The sequence below is a fragment of the Clavelina lepadiformis genome, chromosome 3 (genome assembly GCF_947623445.1).
Source record: "Clavelina lepadiformis chromosome 3, kaClaLepa1.1, whole genome shotgun sequence".
Taxonomy (NCBI): Eukaryota; Metazoa; Chordata; class Ascidiacea; order Aplousobranchia; family Clavelinidae; genus Clavelina; species Clavelina lepadiformis.
Window position 1 is genome coordinate 23,161,536 of NC_135242.1, and position 24,315 is coordinate 23,185,850.

Genomic DNA, 24,315 nt, shown 5'->3' on the forward strand with positions numbered 1-24,315 from the left:
ATGTCCTCTACATCTTTCAACAGTGTAGCTGTTTCGTTGTTTGTGTTATTTTGGCCTTAAATTCGTTAATCTTACGAAATATTTTCTAGGTTTGGTGGCTTTATATTATTTATTTACGCATGTTTTAAGCCTTGCCCTTGCCGCTTTTTCCTGCTCGTTAACTGTTTGTGAGTAGCCTATGTGTTTTTATTGTCCTATAACTACAACGGTTACCATCGTAACTATCGCTCCGCACAGTAAGTGGCGAAAAATAAACAACACAATACAAAAATAGGATGCTTCCATTTGGACAAGCACGAAAACAAACTCGGTGACTTCGAGCGATGAAAAAATCATAGTCAAATTTTAGTCGTGTGAAAATTTTACTTGTAGGCTATTCCTTACCATAAGAATTACTTAACAAGCAAGAAATGTGAACACGTAACAAATTTGTTTGTATCAAACCTCAAACCTCAAACACAATTTATTCTTTTTAATGTCCAACGTGTTAAAATAGACTGCGACAAAAGCAAAATAAGACAAAGGCAATAGTCATTTTTGAAATGCTCTATGCAAAACTATGCATTTGTCTTCCATGCATCATTTTGCCAAGGTGATTCAGTTCACAGAAGGGGTTTGTTAAACTGTATAGTACAATTTGTCGCAAATGTCGAAGAGAGAGACGGATTTGATCGCGTGAATCACCTGACTTTCTGACGAATCAACAAAGTCTTACCACGTGATTGAATGTTCTCGAACAGTGCATTGTGTTTGTTTGCTAAGTAGGGAAATAACCGTCATCGAAAGACGGGTTTTTCCATTCTGGAATATACCCGACTATCTGTACTGGGCTAGTCTGTACATTGTCAATTGTACAGTCCTAACAGGCTGCAGTTGGTAACAAAAGTAATCAATACAGTGTCGCTTTATGCTGGCAATAGCTTATGCTCAGGTTATACTAAATTGAGTCTGTTTTAAGGCAGAAAACACGGAGTTTAAAGTTGTTCAAAGAACTTTCCTCAATCTGATAATAAATATTTCGATACTATACGAAATGATACCAGGAACTGTAGAAAATGTCATGTATATCGATGCATTTGTATCCATTGCAAAAGTTAGGCAATGTGTTTTTGACATACAGCGTGGTGATTTAAAGCAAATTGCTCATTGTATTGGCCTCTCAGCTGCGGTGAGCTTATAAGGGCTGAAGGATGATTGTAATTTTGTCTTAAAATCACTTTTTTGAAAAGTATAATATGAACGTTGGGTTGACGTTACTTATAAACTTTGTCAGGTATCCAGTGCATTAAGAGAACTATTATTATAGTAACTATTGTTATATGAAAGCTATGTTATATAATGAACGCTGTGATACATACTTATTTCCTATGCATTAAAAGAAAGACGCATGTAATTTGCAAAATTTGCTTTCCTGAGAATATTTCTCCATGCTTCCTTCATCCCTTCCAAGTTATGAAGCCAGTTCACTGCAGACAAGTGAAAATGAAGATGATTTGATTGGCCACGGGAGTTTTGCTTATGTTCGAAAATGTGAGAATCCAGAACTGGGTGTTGTTGTTGCAAAGTGTTTCAGCATTGAAGGTTCGTCAGGGAAACACAAAAATGCATTTGAAAAGTAAGGTTCTGAAAATGCGGATGTATTAATACAAGTTGGGGAGAGTTAGAATGACTTTACTCTACTAAATTGTTGTTTTTGACGTTTGTGATACAACATTTCTTACTGCATTATCTTTAAAATAAAGTTTAATCTAGAAGAATGATTTAGAGATTCAGTTATATCTAAAATTTTACTTCTAAAACTTTTTGTAGCATTTGTGAAACTTTTTGTTGGTTTTTCGACATATATAGTATCACTGAGAAAGTATTCATAAAATGCCTTGAAACTGTTGAAAAAAACTGCTGTTAAACTGTTGAAACTATTTTAAGGGTCGCTCGAGAGGTCACGATTCTTGCTCATTTAAAACACAAAAATATCATTCGCATATTTGGCACCACAAAATGGTCAAAATGCATCGGAATTATTATGGAATATGCCAATAACAGTAACCTCGAAGATATTCTGCTGGAATACATCGACTTGGATATACCCTGGGCTCTTCGACTTCGATTTACCGATGATGTCGCTAACGGCTTGAAATATTTGCACCATGGTGATTCAAAAAGGGCATTTGTTCACGGCGATCTTAAACCACAAAATATTTTACTTGATTCCGATCTAGTGGCCAAACTAGCAGATTTTGGTTCCATGAACATTCGAAAAGCTACAGGGGCTTTATCCGGTTCAATAAGTGTGACTTCATCCACTCAACATACACCACTTTATTCAGCACCTGAACTTTTAAAGGATCCAACTGACCAAAGACAACCAAGCATGGATGTATATAGGTGATATTGAATTGCTATAGAACCTGCGACATGGTCATTCTGAGTAATTCACTTAAGAACATTTGGTGAAGTGTTTGTGATGTCATTGTCCACATTCTTTGTAAGTTTATGGCAAACGAAAATATAAGCATTTGTTTTTCACAGCTTAGGAATGGTCATTTATGAGATTGTAACAAGACACGGAGCTTATGGTGGTTGTCCAGGTATTATCCAGAATCTGATCAAGGAGTGTGGTCAAAAACCAGATCTGAAACATGTTCAAAAAGTGAAATCTGAATTGCAAGACAAGCCTCAAGACTTCATGATGTTTCAGTTGCTTGAAACTCTCATGGAGCAATGCTGGAATTTTGAAGCTAACAGTCGTCCAGATATAAACGAAGGTGACAATATTAGGGGCTAAGATGTTTACTTGTTTAGGTTGTGCAGAAACAAGCTGTCAACGCATGCTCTACACGTAATGCTTCTAATTCTTACGGTTTTATTTTTCTTACCATGTTTGCAGTCCATCATAAAACAAACACAAAATGTCAAGAGGTGTTAAAGGAAGTGACAGATTCCTTCGAAAATATTAAAAATGAACTCAACAAAAAATTAAAGAACAATGTGAGTGGAAGAAAGACGGCTCTGTGCAACTTCGCACCACCCTTTGACAAAGCCTTCAAAAACGACCAAGCTTGTAAGAACTTGTTATATTCGAAAAGTGGTTCCCAACTATCTATCACTATCACTATCTTGCCATTTACAGAACTAAAAGATATATTTTCCCACTGTCATTAACATGTTGTTTTTTTGCAATTATTGCATATATTTGTAATTTGCATTTAGCTCATTCAGATGCATTTGAATCAATTCAGTCTTGTACAGAAGTTCCGAAAGAAGTTCGACAACAAACGTCATCACAAGCAAAAGCTGACCAAAGTAAAAAGTAGAACCTGATAAACTTTTTTGCCTTACTTTATGACAAATCATTTACAGTACTAGCATGAAAAAGTAAAATTCCCAAATATTTTTGTTATGGGCACTGTTGCTCATTATCAGTTCCAAAGTTATTTCGAGTCAATAATTTCACCGGTGCTGACATATTCACTGAATAGGTGAGGACGTCAGTGGGTTGAAGAGACACATACTTGAGACTTTGGAACGTTCTTATCCACAAGCAGTTCCTCTAACGATTATATCAAAGACGTCCCCTTGTAAGAAGAAAGAAGTCAATCATGTAATACTTAATATTTGTTTGAAATATCAGATCTTTATTTTAAGTAATCTTGTAATATTTTTTCCGAATAAAGCGGATGTGGGTTTCACAACTTAACGTCAGTCACAAGTTCAACCATTTAAATGACTAACTGCTGTTAAGTTTACTTTCTACCGAGTTTAAGTGTAGGAAGGAATTGTAGATGCCACGTTACTTTTCACCGAATTTAAACTGATTTTGTAGATGCACCATATTACTGTATTACTATTTTATAAAAATATAAAATACATTCTTGGCAGAGTATCAAACATTGTTTTCACTCTTGTTTGTACCAGCTTTTGTATGCAATGAAACAAGAAGGATTTGTTGAAAAAACAAAAGCCCAACCCCCGGAATGGAAGCTTGTGAAAGACCAAACTCTATCACACCAATATAAGGAAAATACGCATGGGGCAGCATCAAGTGTTGCTGAAGAGATCAAAGATCTTTCCGCTGGTGTACAGAGCTTGGCATTTTCCAACCCTCCTCCAAACAACAATCAAAAGATAGGAAATGGTGAAACACTGATGAATACCGTTAAAATTTTTTATTGTAAATCCTTGGAAAACCTGATTTTTCCCAATGAAAAAACGTTGTTCTTATTTTGCATTTCAGGTGGATCTTTGGAAGAAACTTTGTTATCCATCTTGGAATCAAAATACCCTAATGCAGTCCCGCTACTAGATATTGTGAAGCAGAGTGACCAAGAAAGAAAGACGGTCAACAAAGTGAGTAAAATGAAGTTCCTACTTCAGTTTATGATTTGGTGAAAACTGTCCAGTGCCATGGAATCCAGTGGAATATCATTTTCTAGGCTCTCTATGGAATGGAAAATCGGGATCTTGTAAGAAAGACACAAAAATCGCCGCCACATTGGTGTCTGATAAAATGAGAAAAATCATTCGACGCAGCAAAAGGTCAGGAACAGCGTAAAGATCACTGCAAACTTTTGTCACATAATCTACCTATCATGCTCTTCACGGAATACGTAGCCTGCGAGTTTTGGATGACAGCACGATCTAAACAAAGGTTGCTCATACCCTGACATCTAGTGATCTGGCTGCGACGAAGAAGAAGAAGAAGCCTTTCCGGGTTTATTGAAGTATATTCATTCTCCTATCTTTCTACTGCATTGAAATTTATATTTTATTAATATACTATCAGCAAATTACAATCACGAAATATTTTATACAATGTTGTAATCAAACAAATTCATTTTGCGCTCATCCAATACTGTGCAATCTGGTATCATATACGATTGTTACGATGTTGTGCTCACGTCATTATTGTTTTATGATTTCTAATAGCGTTATAATTTTGACTTCCACGTAATACCTACAGTAGTTGTGAAACAATAATCGCATTATTACGGAAATATTGGTAAAAAGCTGGAAGCTTAGAGTTACACTGAAGTGCAGCCATGACCTCCTTCAATGAATTTATAAAAATATTTCATTACTTGGAGGAAAAATACAATAGGATACAAATACAGCCCAGGATACAATTGCAGCAACAAGCACGAGGAACAGACGTGAAAAATATTTCACTAAAAATATCTCAATTAAAAACCTTCAATCTACACAATAAACAGAAACTAGTTCATTCTAAACCTTACACTATGTGACAGTAATAAAAAATCTTTAACCATCCAATCTATAAAAGAGCTGGAACTTTTTGACATGCTTCTTGGAATGAAACGCAAAAACAAAATCTGAAGCAAAATAGCAACACTCGTGTCACAAAAGCAATTATAGTGAACAAAATTGTTGCCGGGGAAAAGGTTCCGAAAAAAAAACAGATCTCGTCCAAATTACCCTGACATGTCCAAGGCGTAGCTTTGTCCAATGAGGGTTTAACTAGGTGCTATGAGCAGTTGGGCGCCTGTAACACAAAAAGCTGCATCTTCATGAAGGGTGAGTCTGTTAGAGACTTCAGAGGAACGAGTTTTTCATTTTTTGGTTCGTCCACGTCTTCTTGAACCCACTTCAACTTTGGATTTGATTCGTATATTAAGTCTAACGCTGATCCACCTTGAACGTGAACAACTACCTAGAAAAATATCTAATGTGACATTAACTTATAAACTTATTTATCTAGAACAGGGATGTCCAACCTGCGGCCCGCCTGAGATTTTTGTGCGGCCCGCTAGTCATTTTCACTCCAAAAGTATGTACTTCATGTACCCATTTTTCTTGAAATTTAATAGGTTTTGCGGCCCATTCAATTATTTCAAGTGACAATGCGGCCCACTATAATAAAAGGTTGGACATCCCTGATCTAGAACAAGTTATTGTACATTTTCCAACCGTTTAGACCAAGCAATTACTACTAAGTACCATGAAATCTCAACTATAAATATGTGTCACACAAAACTTCAGTCGAAAAACTAAAAACTTATAATAGAGTTATAGTCGAAAAATCATGAACAGTTATGTCATGAATCAATATCAAATGTCGTCAAGCGGTTGCTATTGTCAACAATAGATATCACATGTTAGCTCATAAACATTTTTGTTTGACTAAATGATCACATTTCCATTTGGTTAAAATTAGTTTGGTAACAATTTTTCATGCAAAAAAGCGCGATACAACATATACATGAATTTTATGACATCACAAATCGATCATATGAACCTCAAATCTGGAGCTCTTGGAATCGTATTCAAACTTTCCATCATAGGAGGATATCCGAAGAAGTGCATCTCTTAATGATACTTCTATGTTAATCATGTATTCATCTTCACTGGAAATTGTGCAAGCATATTCCCATAAGTTGAAACAAATAATAATTAATCTTTCATGCTTGCCATGTCTACCACAATTATTGCTTACCTTACGTTGCCTGACGCAGTTACGTTATTAAGTTCAAAGACAAATTTTTCAACCGGTGTGTCATCGGTCAGAATATTCAGAACAACCCTTCGGATGACATTCTAAATAATTACCAAGTGAAAATTTGTGAGCAGAACTCCTGTTTTGCATTGGTGATTTTTGGCAAGAAGCAATCAACTGAAGACAATCATGAGTTCTTATTGGTAAACTTAAGAAACTTTTACCTCCGCCACGAGTGGTTTGAGAGATTTTACGACATTCTTGATATAATCTCGTAACCCTGGATGCCAAGCAATAAACACAGGTACTTCATACTTCTTTCTCTTTGAAAAAACACCTCTTGGGTAAAGTTTTCGGTAATAAAGTATTTGATGGATTGCCACTTCTAGGAAGTCACAAGTGACATGGGAAGACACTGAAAAATCAAACAAACTACCTTAAACATAAAATTTTAAATGCTATTTCATGCTGTGCTTTTGCCAATTATTAAAACGATGTTTTGTTGATTGCGCAAAACCCACCATGCATAAACATACAAGTCTTTCAAGGAAATACAGTAGAGCATAAACAGGAACAGATAAATAACGAGCATGTTGGCAAATAAATAAACACATACATACATTGGGATCTCGTTAATGCGAACTACTTTATCCCGTGAGAATTGTGTGAGATAGGTACATGTAGATAGGTACACGCCATACATGTAGCTAATAAGAATCCACTGTATATACATGTATGTATGTATGTAACTGCTGCTATATTGTACATTACTGTCTATGCCAGGGCTTCCCAAACTGGGGGTCGCGACCCCGCAAGGGGTCGCGTAACGAACTTCAGGGGTCGCAGAGCGTATACCAATTTTACACGAAGTACAAAATACAATCAAAACAAAATATACTTCCAGCCTAATAAACATAGAAACCGCCTTGAGACCAGCATTAACAGATATTGAGCCACGGCTGGACTTGCTTTGTAGCAGAAAGCAGTCGGACCAATCACACTGAATAAATGTGTGTGCTTTTTTGTTTGCAGTAGCCTACATACGTGTAAAGTAGTAAGTAGGCTTTGAGTACTGGTGGCTTGAATTCAGTCTTTGCATCTCAATAAATGTCACTAATGACTAATGTATATTTCGCACTGCTTATCAATTTAAACGTGAAGGGTCGCGGAAAACTTCAGAAGTTTGAAAGGGGTCGCGAGCAAAAAAGTTTGGGAAGCCCTGGTCTATGCAACTATGTTGTAAGAGAAGCTGCAGCCAAGGATTTTGAGATAAGATGAAATCAAAAAAGCTTACAATCCTTCAAAGACGCCTCCGTGAGCGTGTTGTCCTCGTTGGTCACCAACTTGAGTGGAGGAGTTGGTGGTGACGACACGATCGGCGAAGATGGTGGAAAGTCGATCGGTGAAACTCGAGCCAAGGAGGGAGCAGGTTTCAGAGCAGCTTGTTCCTGATTCAGAGGAAAGAATTCCTCGTCGTCGTCTTCATCGATATCCACGTCCATAATTAACAATATACCACTTGAGTTGCATACGGCACGCAGTGATTTAAATATTGTGCATGAAACAAGTCTTTATCTTTTTAGTTGCTAAAACACCATAATTAGTAAAATAGTTAGTACACTATGACAATGATCATAAGATCTACTTCGCTTGCTTTGTAATTTGCAAGCGATCAAACTCAGATACCAACTTAATTTGAATTGTGCATTGTAACACAAAATTCCAACCATAAAAATTTAAGTGTAAATTTCATGTTTGTAAAACATAGCTATCAGCTTTGTAGTATCAATATTTTTTACAAGTATTCAATCTGTGACATATTAACAGATATTGATTCTAGCACAATTTTGCACTGAAGGCAACTAAGTATGTTTCTTAGATTTTTCAAGTTATGCAAGGGAAGGGGGAATAAAATATATGCAATTCTTAACAATTCTAAACAAGACTCTTGCCGAACTGAGCAAATCAAAACAAGAAGATTTAAAAATTAACGTATTAAACCAAACATACCTAAATAAAACAGACAGTGATGATGAAGAAATTTATAAATCAGAAAAAGTTTTGGTTGATTTCATTCCTAGTTTACTGTACGACAAATATAAGGCTTTGATATTTTTATTGAAAAACTGACTTTTTTGTTGGTTTAAGAACAAACTAGTGCAAATGTTACCGGGTTAAACAAAAGTATAACTGTGTCACTGTGTGGGTCAAACTTATAAGAAAATTGATCTGTCCTGAATTGATCAATCTGATTGTGTTTTTTAGCCTAATTTTGTGCAAACATGACCAAAATCTAGTAATTCTGCGTGGAATAGATATAACCTGAACTCAATCAAAAATGCAATCTGGGTTGAATACAATAATTTTCCAGATGTTCAATATTTTATATTTCGATACAGTGATTTTAATTAATTTCATGTTGCTTAAACTAATTCGATTTTGTTATTATCTAAGCAATCAAATTCATTTATTCATTTCAATTAAAATTGATAAATAAATAATTGTGTCTATATAATTGATATTTATGACGCCTACATTTTCCTTTTTAGAAAAATCTAATTAACCAGGCTAGTTTCTTGACTGGAAAATATGACAGTTTTTGACAAAAAGTCGTGTATGTTGGGATTGTGATGGTGTGCAACATAGCTTCAACTTTGAGTTAATTATCAAAAATTGGTGGTCACAATGATACCGTAATTAAGCTACATCATTACAAAAGCTAGTTGAAGTTAATACAAATTTGTCAGGAACTACCAGTATGTACACTAGCTCTTGTGAAATCGCATTACAGTGGTAATTTACAAAAAGTTACAGAAAGAGTTAAAAAATATAGCTTACAGAAAGTTCAGATTTATATATTTATTATATCAAGCGGAATCTTTTTGTTTTGAAAATTCCAGTTTGTTATTTTCAAATTGCAAATACTTCAATTGTGCATTTCTTATTTGCAGTTTTCCAACTAAGAAAATTCTATACTACTGTAAATAACAGCAAAATGGAATAATTTAGCTCATCGAATAACAACACATTAGCTTGTAGAGGTTGGGGTCGTTTTAGGATGTAGAGGTTGATGCCGACAGATGCAGATACAGATGCAGAGTTTATCGGTCTTAGCTTACGTTACGTTATTGACTTAGTTAACCTACTACATTAGTATCTGACTCTATTGTTGCGTGCGGTTAGAATTCTCTAACCTTTCTGATAGCCGAACGTTCGTATTATATTATAACAAATACCGTTTGCCAGAAAAGGCTTTTATTGTAGGTGCTGTACACTTTCTCAATATTACAAATAACCGAGAACACAAGTCATGTGACTGTTTACACGATGTCTACTGATTCAATCACCACAACTACAGTAGTACGGTATTACATATGTCTATAACTTCGCGTCTGTGACTGAGGTTCTGAGGCTCTGAGGGAGTCTCACACAAAAGTTCAAGCTTATAAAACGTGCTGCGATGTGGCGGAAATATATGACAAAAAAGGCATGAACATTTCAAAGCGTGTGAACGTGAAAATCGGTGTGTTTGCAATGCAAATTAAATTTGGTTAAGTTGGAAACAGTTACTTGGAAGCGACCTGGTAACGTACTAAATAAGGAGCTTTCACACGAAGTTATTCGTAGCAAGTTTTCAAATATACCAACGGTAGTTTGCAGTGTTCTGAAAAGGCAAGTTTTAAACTCCATTTACTAGCTGGAAAACTCTTTCATAAGAATGATGTGGCGGGACTGAAAGTTTAAAAACTCCAATTGTTCTGGAAAACACATTTCTACGAAAGACGTAAGGATTTTACAAAAGCGAGCCAAGCCGCCACATTCCTCCCCCGCTACGGAAGGAAAAAGATGACAATTAACATGTAACGTACTGAAGGTGGCAATGGCGAGCAAGCACAAACAAAAACTGAAGTTATATACAAATGAAGGAACTGTAACATATGCTTAAAATAACTGATGGTAATATAGCTACATGTTGGAGGGTATCTCCAAGATTAACCGGGCATGCAAAAATTGTTTGAACTGTTCGTATTCCAGGGTTTTGTCCGTAACCCCGTTGGATATATACTTCATCAAGGGGGCCATGTGGAAAGCAGGTGTGGCTGCTACCATGGTAAGGATTTTGCTCATAAACTCAAAATCAGGAACCAGCTGGAACAGTTCATCCAGCTGCTGGAACCAAAGTTGTAGATCCTCAGCCGAAGTGGTTGGCGGCGCAGGAACCGCAAGGGTCGGCATTGTAACGGTTGTTTTAAACGGCCGAAATAGTCTATGTACTGGTTGTAACACCGTAGCTTGTATCTCTGCTAGATCAGCGCTCTGGGGCATGGGGGCAGGAGCGCCTTGCTCCCCAGGTCTGACGATCGGCACATACGGAGCGGGAGATGATTGTTGAACCGGTGAATCGGGTGAGTCGGGAATCATCTCAGTAACTGAAGTGATTTCGTCAATTTGAACGTCAGCGGAGGAATCAGATACCGTCGACATACTGAAGTGGTTTTGGCAGCAATGGTAGTGGCAGCAAAGTCTGTGGAGAAACTAAAGGGGTAGAGGGTAAATTTTTTGCAACTGCACCTCCCCCTATTGAGGTGGGTTGAAACAGCTAAACTCATGCACAGGAATAGTTAGCATGCAATAAGGCGGGAAAAGTGAAAACGATACTAGCACAAGAATAAGCTACTAAGCATGCAACGAAGCAAAACGGTTACAAAATCGAAAGCGGCGACAAGGGAAAACGGCAAAATTGTACATGCAAAGGACATTATCGGTATTGAAGCAAGGTGATACACATAGTGAAACTTAAAGTGTGTGGGTGCTCGCGAAATTATCACGAGAAGATGAAGCGGGCGGTGCGTCATCAGCAGATCCGGACGGAGACGGTTCATCACGAGAACGCCGAGGCAAGGGCAGCGGTTGTGGTAGTTGTGGTCTTGCAACCGGCGCCTGCTGTTGGTGGCGCTAAGCGCGGAAACGGGATACAAGGGATCTGGCATACTGCAAATGGTGCGGAGACGATCGGATAAACCCGATGGTATGGAAGAGGGCCCACATCATGGCAAGGAGTTGCAGGATGAATATAAGGGCTGAGAGAAATGGATTCGTAATTTGCGACAGAGCAAGGAGTAACGTTTGTTTCGCGGCGTGTGCGAATGTGTCTGCGACGTAGGATCCGTTGATCATAGTTTCATCAGTAGTAGTAAGGCTTGTCATGACATGTCGCATTTGTTCCTTGAGAAGGTTGGCTTCAGACATAGAGCTGAGCAGCGATTGAAGATCAGTAAACGAGTCAGAGTCAGGTAGCTCGTTGAGAATTTTCTCGTAGTCGGGTGCCTTGTAGTTGACGTGTATAGGCGACAAAGGTAAGTTGAGTTGATGCACCTGCACATGTTCGTGCGATAAAGTATAGTTGTGATAAAGGACAGTGTGTCCCAGAACTCGGAAGACAAAACTTCTTGCTGGTCGATACGATTCCAGCAGGTGCACTCCCGGTAGGACAATGTTGTCTGAAATGAGTTGGCCGTATTGACTGTGGCCGTTTTGATCGCGATATTTGATGAGAGGACGTTGGCTGAATGCGTTTCGGTACGCAAGTGACGGTAAGACGGTACCGTTGATAGAGTGACATGCTGCTCTGGACATAAAATCTCCAAGGCTGGAACCCATGGTTTGATGTCCAAGAGTAGTAGTGAGTATCTCAGTAGGGAAGATCTTCTCAATTGCTTTGTAGAGTGTGCCAATTAGCTTCGTGAGTTGGCAATGTAGGAACTTGTTCTCTTCGTTGAAGGTAGTGAGAACTTCTGAAATAAGGTCGTCCTGTTGTGTGTCGAAGGTTGCAAAAAGTCGCTCGAATTGAGAGTATGGCGTTCGAAAAGGGGCACGCCTTAGCCGGTTAGGACGAAAAAGAGCGAGTCTGTCGAGCTCTGTACATTGTTGGTAGCGAAAGATAAAGTTGTTGTTGTCGCAGTGAATGTGTTTGCCATAGCAGTTTTTCGCACGAGAGGAGCATTTCCTCCAGTGATGTACCGAGATCCCGAGATCAGGTAAGGAAACTCTATATAAGGACGTAGAGTTGTAATGGAGGAGCATCTTGTGAGTCCCGAGAGGCTTGGTTGGTGGGCAGTTGATATGCGAAGGTACTCGCCATATAAACATACGATTGCCCGTTAAGCAGTATCCACGCCCGATTGAGCACGATGCAAGAGATCCAAGAGACGACGTCATTGTGTCCGTGACGTAATCGTAGTAAATTGTAGTGTGAAACAAGAAGTCGTTTGTTACTGTTCCAGAAGCTGAAGTCGGCCAGACAAACTTATAATGGACTGCATTGCGTGTTGAGTACGCCGCAGGATTAGACAGGATCAGCGGTCCATGTGATGAAACGTTGGTTTTATTCCACGACGAACATTCTGGGTTGTACGGTGGGTGTGCGTCAAAGGTGTTGGCCGATTTTTGATAACTCCCAAAAAAGAAGTAAGTAGTGCTCCAGGAAGTAATCTGTGAAGTGCAAACTGTTGCAGGAATCTTCTGGAGATGCAGATCTGGAGCAAACACGGTAGCAGAGCAGTTGTGTATGGAGAAGGGTGTCTGCGTTTGACAATGTATGTCGTCATCAAAGGTATATAACCCGAGAGAATGCGAACGCTGACATAACAGAAATTTCTGTGTATCCGGATGAAGATTCGTCTGAGCGGCGGATGTGAACAAAAAGAAACATGTAAGCAGCAGACAAACGAACATGTTGTGTTGTTTAGTCAGAGAACCGTTTCGGTGGAATGATTTTGCGACCAGTCCGAGAAGTCTTTACAACTTCAGGCGGTTTTATAGAAGCAGGAGCAGTGACAGTAGGTGGTGTCGTTTGCTGTTTCGCTGAAGTAGCGGAGACTGACTGAGGAGCAGGGTGTCGAGTCTGCAAAGAAAAATTTTGTTGATGCGAGGAGGATGATGGTAAGGGAGCATCAATATCAATTGTATAGCTAGGTTTGAGACGGTCGAGTGAGACGCGATCCGGTTTGCCATGACGGGATATTACAAAATATTTTTCGTATCTTTCCAATACTGGAAAAGGACCAACATAAGGGCGTTCTAACGCACGTTTGACATGATCGCATCTAACATAAACGCGGTCACAATGTTTCAAATCCGGATGCACGTAGGACTGCATGAATTTTGTATGAGCGGTCGTTGGAGTAAACTGAAGGTCGTTGATGAAGTCTCGGTAGGCACCGAGGTAGCTGGATGTAGGAACTGCAGAGGCAAGCTTGGAATCAGAAAAGAAACCACCTGGGAGCCGTAAGGTGTGTCCAAAAGCTAACTCAGCAGGTGTACATTTCAAATCCTGGAGATAGCGATTACGCAGAGCCAAGACAATAAAACCCAATTTGTGAAACCAACGCTCAGGTTCGTCTGAACACTTGATGGCGCGCTTGATCTCTGCATTTGCGCGTTCTGTAATTCCATTGGAAGTGGGGTGGTAAGCTGTAGTCAGATTGTGTTGAATACCAAGCGAGCGCATAATTTCTGCCCAAGCGGAACTTATGAAACATGGTCCACGATCACTTGTGAGGATGATTGGAACACCGACCAAGGAACACCAATGATTAACAAAGTAAGCAGCAACGGTTTCCGTGGTGGCATCAGGGATTGGTATCGCTTGAACGAAACGCGTATATCGGTCGATACACGTAAGGATGTATTTGTAACCATGGGAGGTTGGTAGTGGTCCAATCAAGTCAATTGCAACATCAGAAAATCGTCCGTAGGGAATTTTAAATTTCCCCGGTGCGGTTTTAGTGTGGCGGAAAATTTTTCCTTCCTGGCAGTTTGGGCATTGTTGAACCCAGGTAGCGATTTGTTTACACATCCCTATCCATATAAATCTTTCCTTGATGAGCTTAATTGTGGCTTTTTTTCCAGGATGCGATAAATTATGTAAGTGCAGGAATACTTGACGTTGGAAGGAGGAAGGAACTAGAACACGCTCTGTGTCAGTGGACACGTCACAAAGGATGGTAAGGTCCTTATTGGGCAGCTTGCAGTCCTGGAGTTTGAGTGATGTTGTTGCGGTGCGTAGTCTTTGAATAGCAGGATCATTGGCTTGAGCTTGTGCTATTTTCTCATACTCTAAAGGAGGCGGAACGTCCGAAAGAGTATTAATGTTGGGTGCCGAAGGTTGAGACCTTGACAAGAGGTCCGCCACAACATTGGCAGAGCCTTTGATGTGCTCAATGGTTGTTGTATATTCTGAAACAAACAACAATTGCCGGAACTGTCTTGGAGAGTAATGTTCGGAGAGCTTACTGAGACTTGAAACCAAAGGGAGATGGTCTGTACGCAAAGTGAACTGTCGGCCTGTCAAGAAGTAGCGGAAATGACGTATTGACTTGTAAGCGGCCAACAGCTCTCGGTCAAAGCAACTGTATTTACGTTGAGTAGCGTTCAGCTGTCTTGAAAAGAAGGCCAAAGGAACAAGTTGATTTCCTTGCAATTGCTCTAATGTCGCTCCAATACCGGTCAACGAAGCGTCAACTGTTAGATAAGTTGGAGCATGGAGTTTCGGAAACGCTAAAGTGCTAGCATTTGCAATAGCTTGTTTGCTGCTGGCGAAGGCGCATTCGGCTTCGACATTCCATGTTAAAGGGGCCGCGCGTTTGCTGCGACTGTTCGGAACTAGTTTGTAAAGCGGTTGTAAGGTTGTGGAACAATGCTTCAGAAAGCGAAAATAATAGCAATAAATTCCCAAGTAACGTTTCAGCTGTTTGCAGGTTTGTGGCTGTGGGTAATCAAGAATGGCCTGCACTTTTTCTTGAGTTGGTCGTATACCCTCAGAATTTATGTGATGGCCAAGGTAGTCAAGAGACTCGCGGTTGAATTCACTTTTGTCTAAATTGAGCGTTAAGCCAAATTCCTCAAGTCGTTGAAAAAGCAACTTAAGGTGTTCAAGATGTTCTGATAGGTTACTACTTCCAATGATGATATCATCGAGGTAAGCAAAGATTCCAAGGTGCTGAAGGGGGCGTACTACTTCCCCTATTAGTCTGGAAAAGGTCCTTGGGGCCCCCGACAAACCGAATGGGAGTCGTGTGTATTCGAATTGTCCTAGGGGGCAAACAAACGCCGTTTTATGGACATCTTCTGGAGCCACTTTTATTTGATGAAAGGCGTTTTGGAGGTCGCATTTAGAGAAGACAGTTTTACCATACAAAACCTCGGAAAAACTATGTAAGAACGGAAGAGGGTAACAGCTGTCGATTGTTTGTTTGTTGACTAATTTATAATCAACGACAAGACGATATTTATTGCCAGAAGAGCCTTTAGGAACGAGCAAGGCCGGACTTCCATAAGGAGAATCACTGTAGCGGATAATTTCTCGCTCCAGCAAGCTGTCAATTTCTTTCTTCAAGATCTGCATTGTTTCTGGGCTATATCGACGTGGACGTGCACGTACAGGAGAACCTGTGGTATGGATGTGGTGAACGATGGAATGCTTCACTGGTTTAACAGCTGACATGGGTTTTTGCAAGTCTGGAAATTGATGTAAAAGGTCTGCAACAGGATCTATCTGGCTGAGAATGGATATGCGAACAGGATCACTTTCAACAGGCTCTAACGTATATTGCTGTTGGTTCGGTACATCTATCAGATGCTTGGCTTTAAGATCCAAAACAAAGTTGTATTCAGTGAGGAAATCCAGCCCCAATATGCAAAAAGGTGTGTCCGCAAGCACAAATTCAAAGGGATAAGAAAAACGAGGATGAAGGGAAACATTAAGTTGTGTAGTGCCATACGTAGTAATTGGCGTGCTGTTAGCAGCGAAAAGCGGTGTTTGCGGTTTGCGGTTTGATACGTCAGCTAAACTAGCGGACAAAAGAGAAGTTGCTGCCGCGCTATCTACATAAAAGTGAATACTATTGGCGTGATCATATACAGTTAACAAGGGGCAGCCTCTTTTTATTGATGATGCGATCGACGGGACTGACGGGGTTAATGTTGCGTCGATCGCCACGCGTTTTTTGTTGGGCGGGATTGGTTCTCCCACATGCTACAACTTGGGTGACAGCGGCGCGCATCCCTACCGAAGCGGGCGTGGTAATAACATAAGCCATTAGAAGCATCAGACGCGCAAGGGTAATTGCTACGTTGGTAGTCTGGTTTCTGAAATGTGGGGGATGAATGTAAAAAATTATATTTGCGTTGGTTTGCAAAAGAACCATTTTGTCGGCGATTATCTCGATTAAACCCGTTGTTGCTGTATGATTTGTGAAACTGTCCATTGTTTGTGCGTGGTGATCGTTGTTGCCATGCTGAGTTAAATGAATTGCGTTGGTTTGGCGTATTTTGATTTGTGAAATTCGTATTTCTTTGCCCGAAACTCTTAGATTCGTTGTTAGCGTTAGATCGTGTATAGCGCGGTGGTTTAGACAATTGAATTTGCTGTATTTGCGGTTGCATTGGGTAGTCAATGTCATCCGTATCAGTGATGGCAAGGGAAAGGTTGTGCGAAGAACTTTTTGGTTGTTTAAGCAGCAAGATTTCGTGGGCTCTGCTTGCAAGGTTCTGGAGATCGTGATGTTCCACGCTGGCTAACGCAATTGCGACGTCTGGTGGTAACGCTTTAAGGAATTTAGCACGAATTAGTTTGACGACTGGCGGAGTAAGATTCTCTTGACCTACTGCGCTCATTAATTCGCGCATTAAATGTTTCGGGGACTGATCGTGCAGCGTCAGGTCCGCCAACAAAAAATCTAAATGGTCCTCACGTTTATCAAAGTTTCTCAAGATTTCATTGATCAATATGTCGTAGCAGTTCTGTGCTGACGCCGAAGGTAACCGAAGGAGCGCGAGGTCTTTCGCAGGAATTGCCTCTACCGCCAACAAGTAACGATTAGTTTGAGAAGTGATTTGATAAAGAGAAAATTTATGTTCAAGGTGAGAAATCCACGCTTCGGGATTAAATTTCCAAAAGGTAGGAAGTTTAACGTGTGAAAACAAATCGTTTCGTAAAGTATTGTTCTGTGGTTGCGCGTTTGTTGGTAATTGGTTACTAGTACCCAGACCAGACGGACCAGCAATGCCATTATCGGGAGTATTTGCAGATCCCTCCCCGTTTTCGTTCGACATAGTTGTATTATTAATTGACTCGTTGGAACGGTCGGTTGATCGTGTGCTCATGTGGTATTCTGTCTTAGCTTTGCCAGGCACCGAAGTAACTTTTCGTTGTGTCGGCACAGGTTGTGACATTTATCAAAACCGATGAAAAATGTTTTAGGCGGCGCACCGCAAAAATTGTTCACAATTGAACCAAAAAATACTTTACAACAAGAAACTTTTATTTCAAACTGCAGCACAATGCAGCACAATAAGAATAGCTTAAGCTAATTTAATAAGGTACAAGCCGATGAGCATGCATTTACAAGCTATGGTTGCAAGTAGTTGTATAAAAAGTGAAAAATCCACTTACCAGTGAAGAACGGCTGTGCGAATTGCGAGAGTGTGAGAATTGAAACGCGTCGTTTTTGACACAAGATCGTCAGTGATCACTAGAACGTCGGTGGTTTATTAGAACGTCGAAGCGTCGGGTTGTCAGTAGAACGTCGGGTTGTCACCAGAAATGTCGGTGGTCACTAGAACGTCGGGGTCACCAGAAATGTAGAGGTTGGGGTCGTTTTAGGATGTAGAGGTTGATGCCGACAGATGCAGATACAGATGCAGAGTTTATCGGTCTTAGCTTACGTTACGTTATTGACTTAGTTAACCTACTACATTAGTATCTGACTCTATTGTTGCGTGCGGTTAGAATTCTCTAACCTTTCTGATAGCCGAACGTTCGTATTATATTATAACAAATACCGTTTGCCAGAAAAGGCTTTTATTGTAGGTGCTGTACACTTTCTCAATATTACAAATAACCGAGAACACAAGTCATGTGACTGTTTACACGATGTCTACTGATTCAATCACCACAACTACAGTAGTACGGTATTACATATGTCTATAACTTCGCGTCTGTGACTGAGGTTCTGAGGCTCTGAGGGAGTCTCACACAAAAGTTCAAGCTTATAAAACGTGCTGCGATGTGGCGGAAATATATGACAAAAAAGGCATGAACATTTCAAAGCGTGTGAACGTGAAAATCGGTGTGTTTGCAATGCAAATTAAATTTGGTTAAGTTGGAAACAGTTACTTGGAAGCGACCTGGTAACGTACTAAATAAGGAGCTTTCACACGAAGTTATTCGTAGCAAGTTTTCAAATATACCAACGGTAGTTTGCAGTGTTCTGAAAAGGCAAGTTTTAAACTCCATTTACTAGCTGGAAAACTCTTTCATAAGAATGATGTGGCGGGACTGAAAGTTTAAAAACTCCAATTGTTCTGGAAAACACATTTCTACGAAAGACGTAAGGATTTTACAAAAGCGAGCCAAGCCGCCACAAGCTCAGTATTGCCTTTTTCAAGATGGCCGGTTTCAAAACAAATTGTAACACGTGCTGAGATTATTAAAAGGTTATTTCCCCAACATGTTACTAGTGGAGATTTTTTTTTTAGAAAATCTTTTCAAAATTTAGATAAAGATTTTCCTTCAACATATATTTGAAAAAGTAAAGTTTCGTAAAGAAATTAATTTTATTATTTATGAAAAAAATCAAAGCAACATACCATCATTTCACTTTAAATGCACACCGTACAAGCTCTGAGATGTTTTTATTTCCTTGAAATTATTTTTTGCGAGGTTCACATGCAATAGGCTTAGCGGATATGAATATGTAGCTATTGAACATTCAACCTAAAGCAGTGGTTTTCAACCTTTTTTATACCCATTTTGCGACGCAATATAATCAAACGAACCAAAACAAAATATCCAGCTAAACATAGGTAATGCATTTGTGCATTCACAGTAGCAAAATAAAAATAACTAAACGATACTGCTGTTAAACAAAGATTCATGTATTAATTTTATACTCATTGAAAGCTGTTGCGACCCCTAGAAAAAAGGCTAATGACCCCCAGGCTGAAAGCCACGTCATGAAGTTTTAACTGAAGTCACTATTTTCATTCCACAATCTTTCGTAAACAGTCTGTACCAGTGGTTCCCAACCGCGGCTCTTAGAGCCGCATGCGGCTCCAAGGTAGCTTTCTTGCGGCTCTCAATGACCCCTGAAAATCCCACAAAAAAATAAAAAATCTATTTGCAACAATTAGGGCGATTATTTTTTGAGTTGTCAAAAAAAGTCAAAAATTGGTCAAAATTTATAGCGTTAGGTCAAAATTGTTTACAAATTTTTCATTTTACATCTTACAGTTACACCTTGTAGCCTACTTCATACTGCTGTGAATGGTCCATTGTCTACTTATTGTGAATCATAAACCGCCTCCTGAATCCTAAACCACAATTGCGCCTCGATTTGACAAAGTTGTTAAAGCTCAAAGCCAATGTCAAGTTGGACATTAAATTGATCTGTGTTATTTTTCTTGTTAGTGTTGCTATTCGTTGGTACATGATTTCATGCTTTAAAATTTTCGTTATAATTACTTGAGTCTTTTCATGCGGCTCCATACGTACTATGAAGTTTGAAATTCGGCCCCGACACCAAAAAAGGTTGGGAACCACTGGTCTGTACCAAGTCCTAGAATTACCTGCAATATTCTAACAATCAGAGCGCGTTATACTACCAACAGCGAAATAGGTTTTGAAGTTATAAGTCTTGACCTTTCACCACAGTCTGCGCGAAATTACGGCTACATTCTGCTCTGAATATTACTGTACAAGATCCTCCGAATTTTTGAAAAAGTTTCAAGATAGGTGTTGGTTTCTTTCGGCCGCGTGGAACATGCTAATTCATGATCGGCTGTATTTGAGTGTGATTTAATCAAAATACAACAATATAACAATCTGAATGCTTTTATTCTTTGTCTTTGATCGATCTTGAACCGCGCAATCTACCAGTTCTTCGAGCGGCGATGAGACCGACTTTGCGACCGGGCGAAGCGTCACGACGCACAGTTGACGGAGAACCGATATGTTGATGGTTACCGCCACCAAACGGATGCTCGACGGGCTATAAAACAAAGAAGATTCTAATCAAAAAATGCATACAATGGACTAAACACGCTGCTAATTTGAGGTGAATTTTCGGTGAAAATCAGAAACAGCCTCTTGTAAATCATCACAGATTATATCAGGAAGTAGATCATCATGTTCACCGTGGCCTTGTAACTTTTTTAAATGAGCTATGCTGTCTACAAATGGGTGTTTGCATTCTGTCTTAAGTTACACCCCTACGTCGGCGTGTTGCAATAGCCGTGTGCAGTGCAGTGTGCAGTAGCACAACAACAATGTTTTAAAGCAAAGTAAATGGAGCAAACATACGTTCATGGCAACACCACGGACTCGTGGCCAACAGTTCCTCTTAGCCTTGTATTTGTGATAAGCGGCACCGGCTTTCAAAAGCGGTTTATCGATACGACCGCCACCAGCAACAACACCTGTATAAGACAGATCAACATTAACGTGGATGTAGTTAGATAAAATACTTCTGCATGCGGCCAGCGTCATTAATCATGTTTTCATCTCCTAGTTTGTGCCTTAGAAAGACAAAGCTAAGGACGACGCTAAGAGAGGAAATTAATTTACCACAGTATTGAACATCATAGTTATTAAGCAACCATGATGCTGTCTGATAAACATGTGGGTTGTGCTCTAAACATTAGTTGTCTGAAGACCTTGGAATGACATTTACATGTGTTCATGATAATCAAGCTTAGACTTACCAACAATTGCACGATTCGTAGATGGAATGAGCTTTTTGGAGCCAGATGGCAACTTCACTCGAGTCTTCCTGGTGTCAGGGTTGTGTGCAATGATGGTTGCATAGTTGCCCGATGTCTTGGCGAGTTTACCACGGTCCCCAGTCTTCTCCTCCAAGGCACAAACGACTGTGCCTTCAGGTAAGGTGCCCACTGGCAACACGTTGCCAATAGTAAGCTGAGCTACAAAAATGAACATTTTGTTTAACCAACTGTATTTCACAGGAATGTAATTTCTGCTACAATATTATTGATATGTTCTCGCTTATGGTTTCCATAGCAACACATGGTTAAGTTGCTGCGGTCGTAGACGGCGAGAGTTTTCTTTTCCACATCTATGAACACAGCCACAGTACCAAACAACTAAAGGCTGCTGCCTGATAAAAATGTGGTAACCCTTTTAATCAAAGCATGACTAATTAGGCACACTAATTATGTCCACTATAGTCCATCATACATGAAAAAGAAACTCATAGGGTATTACCTTTCTTTCCGCAATAGATAGACTGTCCAGTGTAGTTGCCTTCGACTGCGATGAATGTTTCCAGTCGGCGGCGGTATTTATAAGGATCTTGAAACTGGACTTTAGCCAGAGGAGCCCCTCGGCCAGGATCGTGAACAATGTCCTGAACATGAGAAACTTCTAAATAAGTTGACAGCAGCAATTCGCAATTGGTTTAAAAATCAGAAAACATGATGCATACAAATGTCACACTACACATGAGGCCAAGGCCAATGTTACACTAAACCGAAATGTGACACATTGGTTAGGTTAATATGTGTTTCTGCTTATTGCTGAAAGAAGTGCATAGTGAGTAGCACCATATATGCACTTATAAATCCATATAAGCGCATAAACAGCACCGCCAGCTAATACACAACAAACGATAAGTTTAATGCTAACTTGATCCAGTACTTTTTATTCATCAGATGTTGCCAGAAAGCAATTTTTTACTTATTTCAAAGAATCGTTTAGGTTGTTGTTTGTTCACATTAACCAAGAAATGATTATTACCGATGCAAATGCTGGTAAAACCATTATTATTTCAATTACTTAAGGCACATGTTTCAGACAGCTTCAGCCCCTTTTTTACTTTACCATTGTTATTTTAAGTCAATTCAATCTCCATTCTTTTGAAGAACTGATGCTGTCCAAATTAAATTCCAATGTTTTTACCAATATTGATACCAAAGATCGGCTTTTCTGTTAATTATTCTTCTACTGTAGTTCTAGATTAAAAATATGCAACTTTTGTCAAGGAATTTTGAATCTGCACACTGTTACATGTTTACGATTCTTCGATCTTTTACTTTGGCACTCCCACATGAAGGCCTAAATGGAAAGGACTTATGAGATAACAGAAAAGATAATACTGTCATAATAATTTCTAAATACTGGATCCCGATATGGGAGTGCAAAAGACCTCAATTTTTGAAGCACATAACATCTCCATCTAACCACAAAACCAAAAATTTTAAACCTGGTCACAGTATAGAAATATGTAGGCTACCGGTACTTTCTAATGAATCCAAATTCGCAAAATTGAAATCTAGAAATGATTTCTGAAGATGACAAGAGCATTCCTAGACTGGAGCACGCTATGCACTTATGAAAAATTATAACATAAGCTGCATAACGTACCCCAGTATTGAAATGAATTTTCTAGATACAAATTAAAACATTGGATTACTGATTGGGAATCTATATAAGGAGGAAAAACTGATAACCTCTACTTACGCTAGCAATTGTTATTATTATTCATAATGCTGTAATGAGTCAATGTGCAAAACACAACATGAAGCAAACACAAGCTCACTAGAAGTTCAATTTCACATATAGGCTATTTAAACCGCCATTAAATCTGACGTTCTGAATGCACCTCATACAAAAACAAAACTAAGACCAAAACAAACCTTTATAATCCCTTTAATGTAGCCATGTCGTTCTGCATAATCAACTGAACGGAGTTTTGCTGCGCCTTTGCGATGCTTTGTATGGGCTGTGAAAATAGACCCAGGCCCCTTACGCTGGGCGCGAATTACACGTCCCATTCTTCGTTCTGGACCTAAGAAGCAAACAAAATAAGAAACATTAGCTGTTGCAACCAACGAACGAGTTACATCATCCGCATAAACGGTTGGGGTAAAAGCCTAAACTCGAGACGGCATATCTGATGACACATAATAACGAGCTTATTAGAGAAACCTCTTTCGTAAAAATCCTTGTAGAAAGTTCGCAGTATTATTGAATGATACAGGTAAACAACAAGCCCAAGCTAACTCACTCACAGCGACTAAAATCAGAGATTAGTACCGATTAAGATCGCTACCAAGTACAACAGCTACCAACCTTCAGGCCTTTACATAGAAAAGGAATAACCCGGATGCGAGGTTTGTGTTGTTCGCGCAATCTCGATTCCAAAGCACTTTTTTAATCAACGTGTTTACAACATAGAAACAAAAAGTTGGTTGGAAAATTTTTATTTCCTACTTTCTTTAAGCTATACCGTGATGACAGAGGTATGAATGACGTGAAGTTTAATTTAGTTAAAAAAACACGTATGTTGATACTAGAAATTACAATTAATATACAATTTTGGATAAAAGGTCTACTTCTTTCTTTGGAAATTGCTAGAGTAAGAGCTCGTTACAAATTTAGCTTGAATAACAAAATTTCGAGATAAATTTTTGATTACAAAAATCATTATGCATTGGTTAATTGAGTTATTTGAATCAATTTAAAAGTATTGATTATATGTGAAATAAATATTACTAGAAATAAATGGCTTTGATGTTCTTTTGGAGAGATGCTCACAATCACATTATTTTGGAAAGGATGCAAGTGCGTAATTCCATGTACTTATACGCATACCGTACCGTTATTTTTGAAAAAACGTGTGGCTTGTGACAGCGAGTAACTTGAATTCTGAGGTCATTGTGCTAGTTTCCATTAATAACTAGCCTTTTCTTCACGTTATATTACAACCAATTGTGTCCAAGAAACAAAAATGCTATTGAACAAAGAAAAATGGTTCCTTGACGAATCGTTTGACGCCGTCTGAAAG

The 24,315-nt window shown here is 39.2% G+C and overlaps 4 protein-coding genes across 5 annotated transcripts; 1 reads left to right on the top strand and 3 right to left on the bottom strand.

The window, feature by feature from the left end:
* The first annotated feature begins 853 nt into the window (after positions 1 to 853).
* LOC143448613 (receptor-interacting serine/threonine-protein kinase 3-like) lies at positions 854 to 5,024 on the top strand. The gene is made up of 9 exons (XM_076948427.1): positions 854 to 1,615; positions 1,927 to 2,385; positions 2,530 to 2,765; positions 2,888 to 3,061; positions 3,211 to 3,303; positions 3,480 to 3,601; positions 3,916 to 4,135; positions 4,235 to 4,347; positions 4,434 to 5,024. Exons 1-9 carry the CDS (start codon positions 1,428 to 1,430, stop codon positions 4,509 to 4,511), a joined length of 1,683 nt encoding a protein of 560 aa, XP_076804542.1. The 5' UTR covers positions 854 to 1,427; the 3' UTR covers positions 4,512 to 5,024.
* LOC143448614 (mitotic spindle assembly checkpoint protein MAD2B-like) lies at positions 4,741 to 8,058 on the bottom strand. The gene is made up of 5 exons (XM_076948428.1): positions 7,746 to 8,058; positions 6,676 to 6,866; positions 6,452 to 6,552; positions 6,254 to 6,362; positions 4,741 to 5,668 (listed from the first exon to the last, which is right to left on the bottom strand). The coding sequence occupies exons 1-5, from the start codon at positions 7,951 to 7,953 to the stop codon at positions 5,483 to 5,485; spliced, it is 795 nt and encodes a 264-aa protein (XP_076804543.1). The 5' UTR covers positions 7,954 to 8,058; the 3' UTR covers positions 4,741 to 5,482.
* Positions 8,059 to 9,472: 1,414 nt separating this feature from the next.
* LOC143448615 (uncharacterized) lies at positions 9,473 to 18,859 on the bottom strand. The gene is made up of 2 exons (XM_076948429.1): positions 17,907 to 18,859; positions 9,473 to 10,987 (listed from the first exon to the last, which is right to left on the bottom strand). The coding sequence occupies exon 2, from the start codon at positions 10,934 to 10,936 to the stop codon at positions 10,418 to 10,420; it is 519 nt and encodes a 172-aa protein (XP_076804544.1). The 5' UTR covers positions 10,937 to 10,987; positions 17,907 to 18,859; the 3' UTR covers positions 9,473 to 10,417.
* Positions 18,860 to 20,277: 1,418 nt separating this feature from the next.
* LOC143450009 (large ribosomal subunit protein uL2) lies at positions 20,278 to 23,593 on the bottom strand. 2 transcript variants are annotated; one of them, XM_076950394.1, is made up of 6 exons: positions 23,457 to 23,593; positions 23,165 to 23,316; positions 21,735 to 21,876; positions 21,215 to 21,433; positions 20,814 to 20,929; positions 20,278 to 20,502 (listed from the first exon to the last, which is right to left on the bottom strand). In XM_076950394.1, exons 2-6 carry the CDS (start codon positions 23,300 to 23,302, stop codon positions 20,347 to 20,349), a joined length of 771 nt encoding a protein of 256 aa, XP_076806509.1. In that variant the 5' UTR covers positions 23,303 to 23,316; positions 23,457 to 23,593; the 3' UTR covers positions 20,278 to 20,346. The 2 variants fall into 2 exon arrangements, with proteins under 2 accessions (XP_076806509.1, XP_076806510.1); XM_076950395.1 differs by having other exon boundaries at positions 23,540 to 23,563.
* Between the last annotated feature and the right edge of the window lie 722 nt (positions 23,594 to 24,315).